Here is a 20,969-nt window from a genome sequence, read left to right as displayed (position 1 = left end):
CTGTAGAGAGGGGGAACAGCTAAGTGTGATGGTAATCCTCTGTGTCTTAGCTCACATTAGCGCAGGCTGCTATAGAACTGTAACCTGGTTCACTATGAGTCGTCAAGAAATGCAAATCTTTAAGTCAGTGTTTTTCAGTCGTGGTCCTGGTGGTCCCTGCCCTGCATGTTTCAGATGTTTTCCTGCTCCAACACTCCTGACTCAAATGATCGGCTCGTCATCGAGGTCTGCTGAAGCCTCATAACGACCCATTCATTTGAATCAGGTGTGTTAGAGCAGAGATACATCTCAAACATGCCGGGCGGGGGGCACCCAGGATCAGGATTGAAAATTACAAAGCTTGCAGTTTACAAATGTTATCATAAGTGAACAACTATGTGGGTATCACTGTATCATGTCAGAGTTATATTTAATAGAACTATTCAGTGATATATATTATATATCAGCTATTAAAGTTTACTGGGGTTGAGTAACCTTGGGAAGACATTAACAGCAAGCAACTGAATCATTTTAATGGATTATTGTCATATAGAAACAGGCTTAATGGAGAAAAGGTGTTCAAAAAGACCAACAAAGTGGTGAGTCTTGTGACAGACAGCCAGCTCGTAAGTGGTCGACAGTGATCAGCTCTCCCAGACTCCCAGTTAGATATGTTTTGGGTTCACCACCTTAATACAGAAACAACACAATCACAGTTTTCATTAGAAAACTCTCATTTTGATATCTCCGTCAAATCATTGAGCTCCACTTCATGCCTCCAACTGTCCCTTGATAGAAGAAGAAGAGTGTGCTCAGGACAAGCATGGCCTTTGTCTGCAGTTACATGACACACACACACACATACACACACACTAAGGTGGCCACTTGAAGCTGTCGATGGGTAAGGGAAAAGGACATATGGAAGAAATGCCAGCTTGGTGGCTGAAGAAGGAAGAGATAGAGGCGTGAGAGAGAGGGTCCAGAGTGTTGAGTGGATGTGTGGACATGTGTGTGGCTGTGTGTGTGGCTGTGTGTGCGTGTGTGTGTGACAGTAAGAGACATTGAAGAAAAGGGAGAGCTTCTTCTGTGTCTGTATTTGAGTTCTTTTTCACATTGTGTATTGCATGGGAAAGGAGGAGGTGTACGTGTGTGTGGATGGGTGTGTAGAGCAAGTGGAGGATGTAAGAGGAAGTGAAACAAGTGCACAGTCCACACACACACACACACACACACACACAGAAAAGGGAAAGAAAAAAAAGAAAAACAAGACTTTTTAAGCAAAACTGAAAGGAAAATCAAGAAAATAAGCCGCTGAGATAATGGAGAAATCAAACAGTGGAGGTGTGTGTGTTGCATGATGTGAAATACGTGCCAAGCATTAAAAAACACAGGGCTGGGTGTTTCTCGATGGAAGCACACACACTGAAGGAGGTTTATTTAAATACCACACATGCAAGTGTGAGTGAGTGCGTATGCAAACAGCACGTCAGGCTCATTTATTTAGCAAACAGTGTGACGGCATCGGTTCAAGGCTGACTCAGTGGTTCGGGAGCCCTCTGGGGTGGCTTTTAGCATCAGCAACAGGAGCGCTTGTTTTTGTTGCCTCCGACACGATGCCTCATTCTCTCTGTGGCAGCTCGTTTTCCTCCCTGTCAAACAAAATCACCATGATTTCTCTTTTGGTAGCAGTCAGAATATTCAAACATTTAACATCCATTCAGATGACAGGCAGTGCCTCTTTTTAACAAGGAAAATGATAAGTGCCTTCAAGGACACAACAGGGGGTGATAAATTACTCAAGAGCTCAACATTTCAAGAAGCTGAGAGAGTTAAAGGGGCAATAATACAAGTTTTTACTGGCCTGTCTTGTCATTCTTCTGCTGCTCAGGGAGATTTACTCAGATTTATGGTCGTCTGTAGCAGACAAGTTGGTCTCTTCTTCAGATTAAACAGTGAAAGCAGTGTTGTCAGGACTGTGAATGCACCAGTTTGATTGGGGGTGAAATAATAGATAGAGTTTTGTTCTCATTTTCAAGGAGGACTTGTCAGAAGCGCACACTGAAGGGCCATGACATGAATGCATTTGAAGTGCTGCTTTGAAATAGGTATTGTTTGTCGACCTTTGCTCCCTTCTCTCATTTTACAACTACACTGTAGTTTAGCAGTAATCTTATTATTATAGTATTACTCAATATAGTATTGAAATTCATGAATGTCTAGATCAGAGCTTTCTAATATCCATTTTTATTTCTGACAAAATAGTTCTTATTAGAAAGTTGAGATTTCCTTTGTGTATACATTTTACAACCACTAGCCTCCGCTTCAAAACAATGCAAGCAAAATGATGGAGAAACTTGTCCTTCTGTCTCTATATGTCCCGCTACCAACGCTCTATATAAATGTGTGTGTGAATGAGCTCAGCTTCGATTGAGTGTTTGACAAATATCAGCAAAATATGACAAAAACATAAAGAATTGCATAGATTGCACAGTTGGGATATCTTCATTAGACCGGCTACTAAGTAAAACAATGGTGGTAGCAACTTTACGATCGAGTGGTAATTATGAAAAAGTTATGGAAAATGCTGCATTTTTAATGTACACCATACATACATGTATGGCTTAAAGGACAAGTTCACCCAAAAATGTAAATTCTGTCGTTATCTACTCACCCTCTTGACGATACACATTCGGGTGAAGTTTCATTGTTATCAGTCTTATCCTTTAAATTGGTGAACAAATAAATGAATCATCTTATTCTTTTTTTGTTTTTCAGTTGAAAATGTCCTACAATGCTTTTGTATTTTTTGCCAGTGACCAATTATGCTGCTAATATCAGATGCATCAAATCATAACAGCTGTTTACAGACTGTGTGGGCTAGAACACACAAGGGGCCTTATTGTCCTTTACAATAATTCACTACATGTTCATAGCGGAGTAGGCAACTTAAATTAAAATATGCAATAATTTAAATCAGTGTATATAATTGAATAGTGACATCAGGCCTCCAAATGTTTTTATTCTCAGAAGGCATGCCCCCGGACCCTGTTAGCTCATGACTTTTTCCCACTGGCTGGCTACTCCATAACCTCGGGGGAAGCCCTGCCAGATAACATTTCAAGTCAGATATAACAGCACATTTCACAAACCTATTAGAATTTGTGATTCTTTGAAGCAAAGCCTTTCTTGCTTTGGATGCAAATGTTAAGACACTAGCGTTTGGTAGGAGAATGCAACTCAATTCATTCTCCAACACAGAAAGAGTTTCTTGGTTGATTCAAGAGTTGAATTCATCAGTCTCCAGGTAACAATATTGCTCTTCAACCTACTGCCACCAACTTTGAAATATTGATAGTTTATAATGGCCCAGTGATGAGAGCTAAAAGGTTTCTCATGGTATTATTTATACCAGTCACACATTTTTTTTTAGATCTTCACAATGTTACCTGAGGGCAGACATAAGGGTTAGCATGTAAAAACATTCTAACTTGAATTTGAGATGTTTTCATGTTTTTAATTTAATCTCAGGGTAATCAGTAAATGTGTGTCAAGGTTCAGGAAGATTCATTATCACCAGGCCTAGAAAAGCATTGAAAGAATGTGTGGTTATGTCAAAATAAAAGGTTGTTTGCTGCTCTAACTGCAGTGTTATGAGGCTGCAGGCAGATCTGAGGTTTCTCCTCCCTTGACAGTCGCCCCGGCTGGGATTCCTCTGCCCTGTCAGCCCCCTGCTGTGGGAACAAAGTCGACTCCTCACACCGGTTCGGCTCACAGCAGGACGTGCTCAGACATTTCGGCTGACGTCAAAACACCTCTGCCATCTTCTGAGTTGAGTCAGTGGTGGGAAGGAAACTGTTTTTTCTAATCTGTGTTGAATTGATTTGGCTTTTGTAGTGAGAAGACAGAGAGAATGGCTGTCAAATTGTGAGTAATGCAGACAGAAAAACGTGTTTGTTAGTATTCAAAAGCCTGTCATTTATTGTTCTTGGCATGTTATTAACATCCCTGGTGGTTTTTAGCAGTTGTGCCCATGAAAAACATACTCAACAGTTGGTATGGAAATATGCTGGGCTGATTCGTCGACAGTGTGAGACCAAAATTACACATTCATAGGAGTTTATTTGTGATTCCGCTCCACCAATGGGAATAGCTGTTGCCGAGGCAACACTTCCTCTCCCTGTTTGTGAGGGTGTGAGGAAAGGAGAATTCCGAGGAATGACACCCGGCTGTATTTTGGGCTGTGGTGTGTGGGCTGAGCAGCAGAGAGCAGGGAGCTTCCTGTGACAATGGGTGGGAGGTTCACAGGACATATTGGCCTCCGTAGAAAGCCTATTTCCTGTCAGGCAGTCTACTTAATAGTCTCTATTAAAGCCTGTGGGAGGTGAGAGCAGGGATATATGGTGATCTCTTCTTCAAACCTCAAGAATCAGACATATTTGTATAAAAAACATTCTGTCTTTGTTGATTGCAAAGGGGTGATTCAGTAAGACAACTAACTAACTGAATTTGAGCATTTTTTATTGAAAGTAAATGTATAAGTGCTGAAGTTTTGGCTCGACACCCTGACTACACTAGAGCACAATCTACCAGAGAAACAGAACAGACGCTGAGCCTGCAGGTGCATGCTGGGATGGCAGTTGTACAGGAGATGCATCAGCTGCAGCAGCAGCAAAGTGATCAACAGCAGAGAGCTAGCAAGTGAGTTTGACAGCTGAAATAAACTGCTCAATTGGTGGCGGCCAACTCAGCCGGCACGTCAGCCGAGGCAGAGCTAAACACCACTTGAGTCTTATCTGATGTAATGTCAACAGCGCAGAAGTGGTCGCCAGAATTGCACTTTGTTCTAAATTCAAGCAATTAACAAATGTTTCCTTGGAAGATACTTCAAATGATAAATTGTCTTTGCTCAGTGCTCCAGTGTCCACCCAAAACCGATGATATCAGTATAAAGAGGACATTAATGAGGAGCATTTTTCCATTTAAAATATCAAATGTCACGATATGTATGTATAGCATGCATAACAGGCACTTTAAAAAATAAATCCAGCCTATGGGCAGCATTGAGGTAATAGTAAATATACATGATCAAATCACACTAAATTGACTATTAGTAATCACACTGAATAGCTTCAGTGTTTTATGACAGCCATGTAGTCTTGAAGTCAATATACAAAAAGTAATGTGACTTCTAATGTCTTACAGTGCAGTAAAAATACAGACTCATAGTTACAATATATACAGTAAGCCCCCTGCTGATTCTTATAAATAGGACAACCTTTGTGACAAATCACATGCTGTGGGAACCCACACCGTGAAAATGTGAAGGAATCCTGATCACACTCCACCTGCCTTCCTTTATCTCGCCTCTTGTCTCTCTTCTTCCTGCAGTGTGGAGCGTGTGTGTCTCTGCGCTCTTGTTTCTCGAGTGTTTGTCAGAGCTGTTAAACAGATTTAAAGCTGGTGTTTATTGTTGTGCTGCACCGCCCTGTTATCGCTGCATTCCCCCCATTCTTCTCCCCTCAGCACCCGCTAGCCAGATGGTGTCACTCCAGGAGCTAATTCAGCCCTCGCACATGTGTGCAACACAAACACTCGCAATCGCACAAACATACTCAAGGCAACGTACACAAGTTAGGATTTATTGAGCTGCACGCTTAGACGTACTCTGTCTGCAATTACTTTGCTATACATAAAATAACTGCATGCAAAACACATTAACACGACCGTGTACACACACATACAGTGTAAACCACAGGAATATTTTGCATGCACATAGACAGCAGCATAAAAAAGCAAAAACTCATATTCCACTCGCAATTTGTACAGGAAAGCTTCATAAACATATATAAATAGTGTATGTTTACATACACACAAGCAGCAAGTTACACGGCCACGAGATCACTTAAAGGGTCATAAAAGCTGCAGTTTAAATCCCAATAGCTTACGAAGTACAGGAAAATGGTTGTAAAGGACAATAGAAAAGGGGGAGGGAATTAAATGGTAAGAGGTAGTACTATTATGACCTGCGACACACACTACAGCAGCAGTGCCAGGTCGAGAGAAAATCTTGCCAAACAGCCATGGGAAGGCCACCCAGCAGGCTGCAAAACGATCAGAAACATCCTTATACTGGAGATCCTTCTTGTTCCTGCTCGCCTGCACACTTTCCTTTTCCAATTTGAATGCACTTGATTTCATCCAACAAAACAATGGCCTCTGTCAGCTGCCAGAGATTAAGCAGTGAGATGTCTTGCACCTGTAGCTTTATTTTTCAAGAAGCCCATTGCAGCGTTAAAGCAGAACTGGCAACCCTAATGTCAGCGGGGATTAGCTGAGAGGAGGAAAACTACTGGGAAGGGATGCTACATTTACTCAGACTGACTCATGCCATGTACAAAAGTGTCTAAACCTGATTCATCCTTTCAAATGGCAGGAAACTAGATTTCAAAGTTTGCATACAATTTTGACAAAATGACAAAGAAGTCAATTCTTTAATTTAAGAGGATGGAACCAGTTAACCTTTTATATATAGTTTGCTTGAAAAAAGACTGAACCAGTTATCAAAGTAGTTGACAAATAATTTTCCTTTGAACAACTAATTGATTAAGTGACTAATCTTTGCAGCTCTTATCGTGAATGGAGTCATTGTGCCTTATTGATGGCAGTATTTGAAGTAAAACATTAATAAGCACACAAGTGCTTGGTTTATAAAATATGAGAACAATTATGATGACAAACCAAACTCTACAGAAAATATCATGTTGTGTGCTTCAGACAAGTGTCATCGCTTTTAAGTTGATGCTTTTACCCACAAATCATCCTGACAGTTATTCCCACATGATTCAAATTCAGCATTATGTGCGCTGCTGCAGAACAGAGAAAGCAAGTGCAGCAACGAAGTGAACAACAGTGTGCGAAGCAGAGAGAGAGGGGAAGTGACAAAGTGAGAGGGGAGGCCTGCTGGCAGGTTGGCTCCTGTTGGCTGGACGAGTGTAGCAGCGAGCTGACCTGCCAGGGATTAACACCTCACATCTCCTGTTCATTCCCCTGCTCTCCCATAACACGCTGCATGCAGCATCACCCTCAAAAAACTAGCTTAGGCTCACAAAGGATTAGGCTTTTTTAACCGTGAAGTCAAATGAACAGGAAAAATACACCACATTGATTAACAAAAGGTGAAAAGGATGTGGTTCATTTAATCCTTGTGCTAGCAAATTATGCAACATTGATCACTGTAGAAATGTGTGCTTTCTCTTGTTCACAGCCTGATAAGCTTCTTGGCACACAATGCTCTTTTCTCTCTTCCAGGCAATAACCCTCTGATTATGTGCTTTGAGAGAAACAGGCAGGCCGTCTAAATGAGTGTATGCTCTAAGTTAATCAAAGGTGTGTTTGATGTTGCCGACAGCCGCATTAGATGGAAGGTGTGTGATCCACTGTCTCTGCGGAGCTTCACATGCGCGGGACTATAAAAGCTAGCCAGCGCTGCATGATTAAATCAATCCCATCTAAATCATGACAAGTCAGAGTGATTTATCTGACATGCCAGGAGCCGCAATAATGCGTACAGAATCAGTCCAACAACTGAGCAATAAATCTACAGAAGCACACCTCAGCCAGCTTAAAAAGAGCGAAACACGGGTGAAGTGGTGCGACAAATGATTCTGCTCTGCTGCCTCCACATCATGTCGAAAGATGAAAGACGTGAACTCACTATTTGAATATTGATCTCCTTGGATACCTTTCACATATAGAAAGCACCGCGCATCTGATGAACAGATGGTAAATACAACAACAACAACAAAAACGTGTCACCTTAGCTTCAGGTGGTAAAGGCTGAGTGAAGATTAGCTATTGTTGATGAACTTGAAACCAACTACAACATGCTGCTGTTGCACCAACGCTCTCATCTTGATAAATAATACAAGAATTGCATTTTTAAAGCCCTTAACATTTAAATGTGTTCTCTGTAGACCATATGATGCTTGTTTATTTAAATTGTACTTTCTCCAAAGAAACATTTTGCACAATTTGGTATTTTTGTGCAACACCACTCTCGTAAATACAAAATTATGTAATATAGATGTAATCCAGTCTCGTGCTACCAACTAACAACAACATTATGAGACATCATAACAATTGTATTACTTAACCTTATTTTGCAGACATATTTTTGCCATGCAGCAAAGTATGCAAAAGCATTGCACACAACTCAGAAAACTAGCCAGCCAAGCTAACGTACCCTGAACCCGAGACAACACCCGACTATGACATGCTACTGGCTTAATCTCTGTCCAAATGGGCTGACTTGGCTTACGATCAAAAACAAGCTAGTCGACAACTTTGCGAACGTGGCCAATCATCAAGCAAGTGCAACAACACAAGACAGACTATAACTTAGCAAGCCAGCTATTATTGCTCACTAGTCCAACAGCAACTTTTCCAGGTCAATTAAGGTCAAATCAGCATGTTGCATGCATTAAATTCTACATAAGCCATTTGCTAAAACATTTTTTAGAAATATTTTAAATTGTTGGCTGTCTGTTTCTGTGTTTGCTAGCTTGTGGTCCTCTTCTTCTCTACATTTGTTGGCACACTGTCACCACCAACTGTCGTTCAGTGGAATAGCAGTAGCAGTAGCCAACAGTAGGATGCCAAATTGTACAACTTGTGTGCTTGCACATTTGCTTGTTATTCCTCATGCATGATAGCACCAAATGTAAAAGTGTTGCTCCACAGGGTACCTTTGCCTGCCCAGTTTATGCATGTTGGACATTTGAAGCATCTACACCAGAATAACGCACAGAAGATCATCTGATCAACTGGTCTGCATCGTCGCTCTGAAATAAACCAAGTTTAGTCACTGTCATGGCATTTCTGTTTGGACCTAAATAGTACATGGAACTTACCTAAGGAGCTATAACTCCCTTTTGAGCATTCATGTTTACATTCCCGCCGCATTATCTAGTCCTCACGAAATAAAGTTGTTTAAACGCTGAACTAACTCAGACTCAAAAGCCATTGTAGGACAAAGTAGATTCAGTCTCTTTTCAGATGTCCAGGCTTTGCTGTTGTCGCACATGATGCACCTTCAGTGAAACTCAAAAGGTAGTTTTGGAGTATTTAATTGACATTTGCGCTACAGCTCTGGTGCTGAGCAGTTCTACATAGTGTCGAGTTTTTAAAAGGCCCCTGTAATCTCTTTGTGGCACAACTTAATGTCGAGGGAGGTGTACCCTGCAGAGCTCTTTGTGTCTAAATAATTACTGGGCTCAGAAAGAAGAGAGTGCAGTGGAGAAAGCGTGATGATGTGCATTAGACGCCACCATCTCTCTTTATCTCCCTCTCTCTTTACACTCCCTGTCTATTTTTCTGCACTCCAGGCTCCATTTGTAAGACTCCACTGCCTTCTGGTTTATGCATGCCTCATGAAGACCCCCCTTTACCCTTTGCAAGCAACTTCAGGGTTGCTGACATTCCTCTGAGCTGAATGCATAAACCTTCCTTTGGGAGCTGAATGTGCTTCCACGGTGGATCTCAAGGCCCCGGCATAACTGCGTAAAGCCGTGCACTTTATTGTTGCCGGCATGGAAACCTGTGTTGGATTTTATGCACTCATACTCACACTCACGCACACACACGGTCATACTCTCACACTCACACACATGCTCCAGTCCCCATGTAGCCTGGAACAGCAACAAAGCTCTCCCGTACTGTTGCCAGGGTAACGTGGTCGGGTCAGACCAGTCGAGCGGTCTCTCTTGTTCCAGGCTGAGCACCCCAGCCCCCCACCTCCCTCCACTCACTTGCACTATCTGGGTTTCTGTTTCTCTGTCCATCCTCCTTATCCTCTCCTCTTTCCCCTTTCTCTGTCATCACTCCCCCCCGGCACATCGTATCTTAAGCCACTTCTTCTTCATGGTCACTGTCACATTTCTGCCCCCAGGGCCGAAAATTGTAAAGTGAGGAGGATTCACCGCTCTGACCACTTAGTCTAATTATGGTCTTAAATGAAAGGCAATTCTATAAACTTTGAACCAAAAACTTAAGAGACACCTGAAAATGGTAAAGAAAGGTTAAATTTGTGTTTTGTTGACAATGCAGGTTGCAGTGGCACTCAAAGTTAAGAGATAACATCACATATTTCCTGTGTAAAGGCCTTTTCCTTCACTAAAGACTGAATGTGCCATTTTTTCTGCCAGCAAAGCATTTGCTTTGCAATTATTTGCATCAGTATTTTACCCTTTTCATTTGTAAATGGGTTTTTAATAATACAGAGTGTGATAAGGCTGCTCCATTATGTGTAGCAATAATTTAGTAACCGTTTTATGAAAGAAAAACCCCACTTCAGGCCATTGGCATATGGAAATTATATCAGAACTAAGCCGTTGCTGGCAGACACACAGTGATGGATTACCCTTCTTCTCCTGCAGCTATTATAGATCTATTGTCAGAGTCCTGGAGTGTGAATAAATGGAAATGACACAGATAGACAATTAAAATCTGTTTATTACTGATACAACAAACAGACACGGTGCAGCAATGAGAGCAGGTGCTAACAAACATGCTAAACAAAGTCTAATTGCTGTTTGGTGCTCCAGCTTAGATATTACAATTAACAGTGGCCAGAATCCTGGCACATACACAGTAAATTCAGGAGCACGACACACATGTTTACACCTATACCCACACCTGTTTTACTAACCATAGTGGTCTGTGTTGCATTTTTCTCTTCAACTGGTATGAGCTGCATGCCTTCAGTCTTTAATCTTTAAGCTTCATACACCGGGTCACAGAAGGATAGCAACTATATATTTACTGTAGGGGTGGTGCCTTGTGTTATTTTCCAAGATAAAATAAGATTAGTTTAGAATTGTCCTGAAATGAGGTCACTAGCTTATATTTAGTTTATTTGTTGCTTATGCAAGAGAACATCTGAGGACATGCAGTTATCCTGATTCACAATGAGAGAGAAAATAAAAGGTCTCTAACAAAGCCCATCATCTAAGTTTGCCCACATCAAAGCCTTTTATATTTAATGTTATTTACAAGCTCAAACTGCTTCATGCTGATGTCCAACCCAATCGCCACAGTAAATGCCAGCCAGGTTTGTTTTCGCAAAACCAAAAGGAAGTTAAAACTGAACATTCCTTGTGTTGCAACTTTGTTTGTTTACGTTGAATTTTCTTTTTCTCTGTGCTTATGCTCTGCTTAGGTTTATGCAAAACGACCTGGTTAGGTTAGAAAAACATTCCAGTTTGGCTTAAAATACCTGTTTTGGTTGCCACGATCATGGTTGGAGATGGTCCAACTTCCTGTTTATGGATAGAAATGTCTGCATGTCTTCTTAAAAAAGACACCAGCTTTTCACGCCACAAAAGCAGCTTGAAATATCCCCATGTCTCTTGAAAAACAAAAAAAAAAAACACACGGTTATGGCGCCATTTTGCAGCCTTGTTGGCTATGATAACACCACCGCCGTCCCCTCCACCTCCCAATGTGAAAGTTGGCTAATGAGCATTTAACGTGAATGTGATATGCCATATTTGCTATAAATGTCAACCTTTGAGGAATATGTGGTTTGCAGAAACGTTGACTGCTAACATTATATTCTTGCGCTGTGATGCTGATTGTAGCTTAATGTATGGTACACAGGGATAGATGTTGAGCAGTGGAAACTCTTGGTTATTTGAGGAGTTTGCATGAAAGTCGCAAAAATATGTTGCTATAACTTTCAGAGAGCCAGCTGCACTTACTGCCACCCTAGAGGCTCCACCACAAACCTGTCAGTGCTCATAAGTCACAAAAAGCTGATTTTTAGACATTTACCCCTGAGCCACTTCTATGACGCAACTAACAGTTGAGCTTTATTAAAGAGTTTATAGATTTGTGAGAGAGAAATGAAAGAGAGTGGGGATATGAATGAAAGGTCACAAGATTCAAATGGATTTGAACTTGTTAGACTTGCTTAACTGGAAGTTGAAAGCGGCCTACTGAGACACTGGGATGACCTAGAGGAGCCATTTCATAAATTATTCTTTAGCCACATTGCTGCTTCATTGGACACACAATTCTCCATTTGACAATTTTTCCCTTAAACCTTCAAGACTCTTTGCATGCCATTGATTTGAAAGGTGGAGGACTACAGCCGTATATTGATGACTTTACCCAATTTGTGATTGGAGGTTCAATATATATACATAACATTCTTTACTCTGAACCCAAAAGGTGGCTAGAGCTGTCTCGAATGCATATCAAGAACTTAGCTTCAGTAGCTAATATCCAGATTACAAAAAAAACAAAAAATGAATAGCAATGGTAAATTGATCATTTTAATCATGTTTCAGACCTTAAAGAAAAACTAATTCCAATTTTGGATAACTACAAATGTTATAATAATGTAACTCTCCTATGATTGCTGCATGCAAAGTCCTAGCTTGCACACTGTCCTCCAAACAAAGATTTCTTTTCTGATATTACACACAAGATGATCGTGTCAAACTCCTAAATAATAAGTGCAGTCCTCATGTATCACTGCCACACCTAAAGCAGACGATAACCACAGGGACATCCATCAGAATGCTAATAAAACTACACACATAATTGATCACACCACTCACTGCCGGTTTGTTCACAAAAGCATGTTTCTATTAATAACGAAGGAGAAAATTTCAAATTGCAATCCATCTCCCTGACTCGCTTGCTTTGATAGACATTGACGGATAGACTGCAGCTTCAGCTCTGCCTAAAAGGAAGAAAACCCTGCGTCTCGTTTCCTCGCCATCCTTTGTTGTCAGACTATAGCCGCTTTGTTCTCAAACAGCTCTTTAACGATGGCTCTCCAGGTAATGAATTGTACGACAAGTGGACTGCTAATACCGCCTGGTCCCTCATGAGAAATTAATGCATTGCCTTGTGAGGTGAGAAGAGCAGCTTTGAGCTGATGTGTGATGATGACATTAAATCCTCCTGTCAAAGTGGTGTTGGGCTGCGTGAGCTGGGTTATCTGAGCAAACCCTTTGTCATGCTGTTAAAAAATACATGATCGTAGGAGATTGTCTCATAGCTTCTCTGAACAGGATAGACTGTCTGCTGAATTCATTGTTGTCATTATGGGCAACATTGTCACTATTCTGAGCTTTATACAATGGCCATCAAGATGATACTGCTATTTAAGGCTTTTTTTTGGCTTTCTTTTTTTACTTTTAGAGCTTAGTCTTGACAGCTTTCTCTGATTTAAAACATGGCCAGTTACATGTACAGTCCTGCTCACCATTATTAGCACCCATGAAGTTTAAGTACATAATGTGGAATATCTTCTGAAAAAAATGAATCAAGTGAAACATTTCTTTTCTATAGAGAACTTGTGTTTGATACAAAAGAGCAAATGATAAACAACAATTTAAAACAATAAACAATGGGAGGAAAAAATAGAAAACCTTAAAGCTTGCTGTGTCACTGGTATTGGCACCCTTTGCTGTAAATCAGTATGGAAACACATTGTGTTCACAAATGAGAAATCACCTATGATAAATTGTCTGTGCCCATGTGACATGAATTAGCCAATGAATGATGACTTCCCTGTTTTAAAAAGCCATCTGTTATCCCTTGTTCCTTTGTCACAATGGTGAAGACAAAGGAGCTGTCTGAGGACATCAGAAGTGCGATAATTGGCAAACACAAGACCTCCAAAGGGTATAAGGCCATCTCCAAAGACCTTGGTGTCCCTGTTTCAACAGTGCGTAATGTTATTAAGAAGTTTGCCAAGCATGGAACTGTCAAGAACCTCCCTGGGCGTGGGGGGAAGAGAAAAATTGATGAGAGAAGTCTTCGAAAGTTGGTGCGAATGGTGGAAAAAACACCACGTCAAACATCCAAAGACCTGAAGGCCAACCTGGAACAGTCTGGAGTCATGGTTTCAACAAGTACCATACGCCGCACACTAAACCAAACAGGGCTTCATGGGCGAAGGCCAAGGAAGACATCACTGCTGAGGAAAAGACATAAAAAGGAACAACTAATCTTTGCCAAAGAGTACCTGGACAAACCACAATCCTTCTGGGAAAATGTTCTGTGGACAGATGAAACAAAAATAGAGCTTTTTGGCAATGCACACCAACAGTTTTTTTATAGACGACGCAATGAAGCCTACAAGGAAAAGAACACCCTACCAACAGTTAAGCATGGTGGAGGATCCATAATGCTGTGGGGCTGCTTTGCTGCATCTGGTACTGGAGGCCTTGACCGTATCACAGGAATCATGAAATCAGAGAATTATCAAGAGATTTTAGAGCGAAATGTCCTACCCAGTGTAAGAAAACTTGGTTTGAGTCGAAGATCATGGGTCCTCCAGCAAGATAAAGACCCAAAGCACACATCCAAAAGCACGCAGGAATGGTTGAAAAGGAAAAAATGGACTGTTTTAAAATGGCCAGCCATGAGTCCTGATCTCAATCCGATTGAAAATCTTTGGTATGAACTGAAATCTGCCATTGGGGAAAAGAAACCTGCAAACGTTCAAGAGCTTGAACAATTTGCAAAGACAGAGTGGGAGAAAATACCAGCTGAGAAGTGCAAGAAGCTTATAGAAGCGTATAAGAAACGTTTGGAGGCTGTCATCACTGCCAAAGGGTGTGCAACCAGATATTAAAGAGGGGTGCCATTATTGCTGCACATGCTGTTTTTTTCTGTTTCTTCTTTGAAATTACAATATGTAAGTTGAAAAAACAATTTTCTTTGTTAAATTACTTTGGACCTCCAATTAAAAGATCCTGATGATATAAATTTGGTACATTTCCATTTATTTCTGACGATACTGTAGAGGTTATGCAAAAAATGAAGGGGTGCCAATAATGGTGAGCAGGACTGTAGTACAACCCTTGAACCCGTAGGCTACCGTCTCAAGACAGTTTAGCCTCCGGAGCAACAGCCAATGGTTCAGGATTCCAGTGTAGCCAACGGGTATCTGGATAATGGATATCAAGGCCAAACGTCTGGCCAGTAATTGTTTGCAGTCACATTAGCAACTTGAGACACAAGAATCGAGTTGGAGTCTACGGTAAATCTACACTCTCTTCTAAAATTGCATTTCAGCCAATCTCATAACTTAAAAAAACGTGCTTCCCAACAGCTTCTCCTAGGAGGCTTGTCCCAACAAGTAACAAAAAGGACCCTATTCAGCTACAAATATGTTCAGTGTAGCACAACATAATGTATGCAAAGACTCCTGGACTAGAAAATTGTAATGGAGGTGTTTGTGTGTGTGGGTGATTTCCAGATCTTTGCCCTCTTAAATTAACATTTGGTGAAAACCTTCCTCCTTTCTATCGCCAGTTTTTATTCAGTGCCTGACACATGAACACCTTTCGTCACGGAAGGTGTCATTCATTAGCAGTTATGGGGCTAATGCGCTAGCCATCTGCTAACCTCCCACCCTCGGAGCCAATAATTTGATTATTCATATGGAGCGCTGAGCTGGCTGCAGTCGGGCTGGGTGCTGCCGGCTGTGAACAGATGTTGAAACGTGAACTAGCAGCCCTCGGCCTTGAACTCCACGCAGCTTCAAGCAGTGTCGTCCTGTGCCATTCAGACACGCGGTGATCTCCACCGACAGGCTTTACCAAGCAGCAGCAAGTCACCAGCTCCACTCGGGCCTGATGAGATCTGGAAATAAGAGGCAGCAGAAGCCCAGGAGGAGGATACAGTTCAATCACTAGACACACAGGCAGGCAGGCGTACAGGCAGGCTGGCTGGCAGCAGTGTTTCTAACAGGCTGGCAGATGTGCATGTGCATCAATTTGTGTGCCTCTTCACCATGACGTGTTAGCCATGTCCTCAACTTTACCCACACTGCCTGTGCATCTAGAGCGCAATTTGACCTCAACTCTGTGACTAATGTTCATGTTTATGTCGTGTAGTATAAGATGGGAAGATGGATGGAAGGTAGCATTAGAAAAGATTCCCATGTTTACGAATGAAGAAGAAGAAGAATGAAGAAGAAAAATCTTTATTTGATATCACATATCATGTAACAGAGAACCTTATACTTTGCATTTAACCCAGCCTGAAGGAGCAGTGGGCAGCGTATGCATCTGGGACCAACTCCAGATCTTAGCCAGTGCCTTGGTCAAGGCCACTGACTGGATTAACCTAATGTACATGTTTTTTGATTGTGGGGGAAACCGGTGGACCCGGAGGAAACCCACACAAGCACAGGCCCGCCCCCAGCTGGATTTGTATGAAGGACGGTCTTGCTGTGAGGCAACATTACTAACCACTGCGCCACTGAGCTTTCACATCAGTGGAAAACACAGATGGTGGCAGCGAGTCGTGTTGTAAACACTACCAAAATAAAAGTCACAAATATTAGCTTATATACAGTATGTGAAAAATGTGCCAAATGATCAATTAGCCATGCTATAGTTTTCATTGTGGCACATCTTTTTAAGTGGTGTATATCAGACACACAGATCTTTTCATAGAATAATAACATGTACACAAAGCAGTTCTACTGCCAAAATGTAAAGCTGACAAAACAGTACATCAGTACGTTTAATTACTAATAGACCTCTTCACAGCAGACATTTTGACTTGTCAAAGCAGGAAAAGCACAAGTGGAATTAATAATTATTAATTGCATTCCATTAAGGTGAGCTAGTTCCAGGGCTCACTCATTGTCATGGCTTACTGGGACACTTAATAGAATGGAGCCATCATTAACGTCACTGGTCACACCTGTGTAGGCACTTTAGTGTTGTTTAGTACCAAGTTAGATGTAAGTTATTGGATCATTTTTATTGGGGTTCACTAGCTACTTAATCTTCTGATGTCTCTCACGTTGTGGTTTTAGATGACTTTGGCACGAGCTTCCTTTCTCTTGCTGCTGTCTAAAGTTTGATGGGTTTATCTCACTGTATTTGAGTTGGTGCCAATAGTTCACTAGCTACTTAATCTGCTGATTGATTTGTTTACAAAATGTTGACAAATTGTGAAAAAAAGCTGATCACAATTTCCCAGAGCCAAACTCACATCATCAAATTGCTTCTGTCGTCCAAACAACTGTACAAAACCCAAAGACTCTTCATTATCATCATTAATGACAAAGAAAAATAGTAAATTCTGACTTTTAAGAAGCTGGAACCAGCAACTGTTTGACATTTTTGGTAGAAAAATTATTGAAACAAATAATCAATTATTAAAATAGTTGGTGATTTATTCATTTTCAATCGAATCATCCACTCATTGATGTGGCTTGATGTTATTGCAACTGGGATGGAGACATAAACTGCATTTACAAGTAGGAAACTGGTAATTGAGATAACTGTAATATGACATGCACACTGCATAGGGCTACATTGTGTGTCAGAGCGCAGGGAATTATGGGCACTGGAGGATAAATATTAGTATTTTGTGCACTTCACTGACAGCACCAGCTTAGTGGATCGCAGCAGCTGAAATGAAGCGAACACCAGTGACGAGTAGTAGTAGCCTAATTCCATTTTTGTCTGTGAAATATTGGTCAGGAAGTGAGCTGGGGATGGGGGCAAAGAAAAACCATCGACTAAGACCCCAGACAGTCGCAAATGGTGTTTGAATATTAATAAACAAACACCAATTCCATACAGGCCGTAACCGAAGCATGAAAGGAATGATTAGTTAAAGTGGGAAATTGCTTGGTCATAGTGTAAGTGTAGAGCAACTGTATTTTCTCCAGTGTGTGTTAAAGCAGCACTTCATATCATAAGCTCATTATATCTGAGCCATAAAGTGATTATGGGCTCCAGTAAGGCATTGTTCTGCTGTTGACAGGATTAAAGATGACTTTAGAGGGAGAGAGAGTGAGCGTCGCCGCTCTCTGCTCGAGTGTTTGCTTGCTTTGTGTAAGCCAGCAGTGAAAGGGGCTGCGCGCTTGACTGTTTGCCAGCTGCGGCACACCCTCCCTCCATTCTTTTACACATCCATCTCCCAACACTTTGTCTATCCATCTAGATATCTGTCTGCTCTGTTCCTGTTTGAAGTGTCCTTTTTCATAGACTTGTCATCACCTGGTGTACGAATGAGTCAAGGATTTTAACAGAATCCTTGAGACAGTAAAAACAGACCTTGTCAGTCTAGCATTGAGTAGTGTGTGTGTCTCTTAACTAAATCAAATTTGTCTTTTTTAAAAACAAGTGCATTTATTGGCTGTGTGCAACACTGCCTTGGTGATTTCCAATTATTTTGTTTCTGTTATTATTGACTTTTAATAACTTTTACAATGTTTTATTTGAACCACTCCACTGTACATCTGGATGCAGCTCTCCATTTGTATCTCCCCTTACGGGCATACGTTATTATTTTTAGTGTCTAGATTTCTAATGAGCTTTCTTCTCCACCCTGCAGAAGAAGACAGGAGTTGTGAAGGTACAGGAGAAGAAGGAGCGGTGGAAGGAGAAAAAGGTGGCGAAGCGGCAGAAGAAGGACGACGAGGAGGTGGAGGAGGAAGAGGAGAATGTCCAGCCAGTGGTGGATCCCCTGGAGAACGGCTTCCTCCATCACGCCCAGCGGGAGCAGGAGAGGATGAACGAGAGGCTGCTGAAGAAGACTTACTCCAAGAAGAACAAAATGGTCAGTGTGTCCGTTTCCATAGTGTTTTTCTTTTTAAAATGAACGTCAGATATTAGCAGATGAAAGCGATGTCTGCTATGTCTGCTTATGCCATGAATGTCAGAGGAGCCAATCAGCTGCTTAGGTGGCATCTGATTCCACTTCTTTGTTGTGTTTGCTCTTAAACTCAGAAGCAGTCTGTTCTCTAAATATATATCTATCCATCTGACGGCTGGTCCACATTCACTTTAATCACTGAGAGGTGAGCAGTGTGGACAGAGCCTTACACCTGCTGTATGTCTGATGTGACTTATTCTCGTGTCAGCAGGGACTTTGTGCCAGAGTGCTGAGGTTATCACTTCAGTCCTCTCTATCAGTACACCATCAAATCACATCTCACTGTTCAGCACTGGATAAAATCATTTTTCTTCAAATGCTCACTTCTTTTGTGAGCAGTATCTGCTGGTTGTGAGGAGTTTGAGCCCAGTTAGAGCTGTCGACCCTTTGACTCATTTTTGGAAGTGTGTTATTATGTTTACATTTAGGTGATTTTCATTTTTGTAACTGCCAGGTCATTGTCACAAAGGACTGTGGGTTTGTTCAGAATCCTCATCAGTTCGAGGTTTTGTCAGCAGGTCCTTTTGTGGTTTGTAGAGATGTCTCTCCGTTTGTGGTTTTTGATGACTGTGGCATGAGTTTCCTTTCTCCTGCAGCTGTCTAAAGTTCGATGGGTTTATCTCACTGTATTTGAGTTGGTGCCAATAGCTATCACTTATCTTTTGCATGTTGACTTCTGTGTCAGTAGTGATGATAATGTCCACATGGGGATTTTATTTCCTCTACAGCAGTTACAGTACTTGCTGGATGTGTAAGTGTGAGACTACAGCACAAGTATCTCTTAACATCCCTTATTTAGTCGTTAGTCATAGGGGATCATAAGAATCTGTATTTCCCTTATGTGTTTTCTTGAAAAATTATACAATGAGTAACACGAGTTGTTAGTTACAAAGTGGGTAGACTTTCATCTACATTCACTTTTGTTTCACAAATACATTTACCCTAGTTTCAGTTGTCAGACTCTTCACAAACCCATTTAGCCCAACACTCTTCTCCTTTTCATGCCTCCAGCAATAGCCATGGCCAGAGGCATTATGTTTTCGAGTTGTCCATCTGTCCTATTCTTGTGAACATGATATCTCAAAACAGCCTCGAGGAAATTTCTTCAAATTTGGCACAAAAGTCCACGTGGACTCAAGGATGAAGTGATTCGAATTTGGTAGTCAAAGGTCAAGGTCGCTGTAACCTCACAAATCACATGTTTTTCATATTCATTGATTACTCATCAATTAATATGAGGAATATGACACTTTTTCTTACACAAATGTCTAATGATGAATGTCTCTGTGACATAATGTTCTGCAAAAAATGATTCATTATATTCAGTGCCATAGCTCAGGGATAACAACTTGACTGGATGCCTGGAAGCAACCTTAACTCCATACTGTACGTGTTTACAATATCTATCCATTGTTTCATGATGGGAGGCTCTTCCTTCTTACTTGCTACCATGAGGATTTTAGTTGATATTCGTCTTTGATATCCACTTCCTTAGGTATGTTTCCTAAGTAGAGAGAGAGAGAGAGAAGTGAAATCAATGTTAAATCCTGTGAGCCAGTGTAAATCTGATATTTAACATGTCAAATTAATGTTGAATGTTTTTTTCTGATTTTAAGGAAAATCAACTCATGAGGCATGATGAATATGTGAAACGAAAAGATTAGATGTTGTCACATGTAGCCACGTCTTGACAGTTTTCATGACCAAGTTCGTTTCCACCTTTAACAAAAAAAAAAACTCAAGTTATCATGTAAGCACTTTTTGACACTGGGTGGATGGCTGTACTTTTCCATTTGCAAATGTATTTTTTAAGGAAGAGCAATTTGAATGGAATTCAGCAAAAGCTTTGGTTACTGCAGTACAACAGAAAAGCTAGAACGCAAGTGAGGACAGAACAGTAGTTTGGGACAGATTGGCTCATAAAGACTGTACTGTAGGTGCACCATGGGAGATTTGTACTTGTTTGTTTGAGATTGTAGTGTTCTGTGAAATTCACTTGCTGAAACAAAAGAGGCAATCAGACAAGTTAAAACAGTATCATGGGGGAAGAATTGCACAGAATCAGTCAAACAGCTTTTAGAAGGGCGACACATATGACTCGTATACATGAGCCACAATGAGCCCTGGTCCTCCCAAACGCGTGTGTCTCATAAATAAATAGTGTGTATGCTGCCTTCAGGTGGGTTTACCCTGCCACCCTATTCTTGTTTTCCTTCATGACTACAGAAGTGGCTCTCTGTTTGTTTATGCAGATAAAGGACTGCCAATATCCCCGGCTTCAAGCACAC

The 20,969-nt window shown here is 41.2% G+C and overlaps 1 protein-coding gene across 9 annotated transcripts in view; it reads left to right on the top strand.

Moving 5' to 3' along the window:
• Window positions 1-20,969, top strand: part of fbrsl1 (fibrosin-like 1) — a 286,306-nt gene that overhangs the window by 67,819 nt on the left and 197,518 nt on the right. For all 9 annotated transcript variants that reach the window (XM_073465902.1, XM_073465901.1, XM_073465900.1 and 6 more), the window contains exon 2: window positions 18,361-18,585. In XM_073465902.1, the coding sequence (XP_073322003.1) occupies window positions 18,361-18,585 (225 nt within the window). The remainder of the gene's footprint in view (window positions 1-18,360; window positions 18,586-20,969) is intronic.

The sequence above is a fragment of the Pagrus major genome, chromosome 5 (assembly GCF_040436345.1).
Source record: "Pagrus major chromosome 5, Pma_NU_1.0".
NCBI classification, from domain to species: Eukaryota; Metazoa; Chordata; class Actinopteri; order Spariformes; family Sparidae; genus Pagrus; species Pagrus major.
This window is presented reverse-complemented; position numbering and strand designations above follow the sequence as displayed.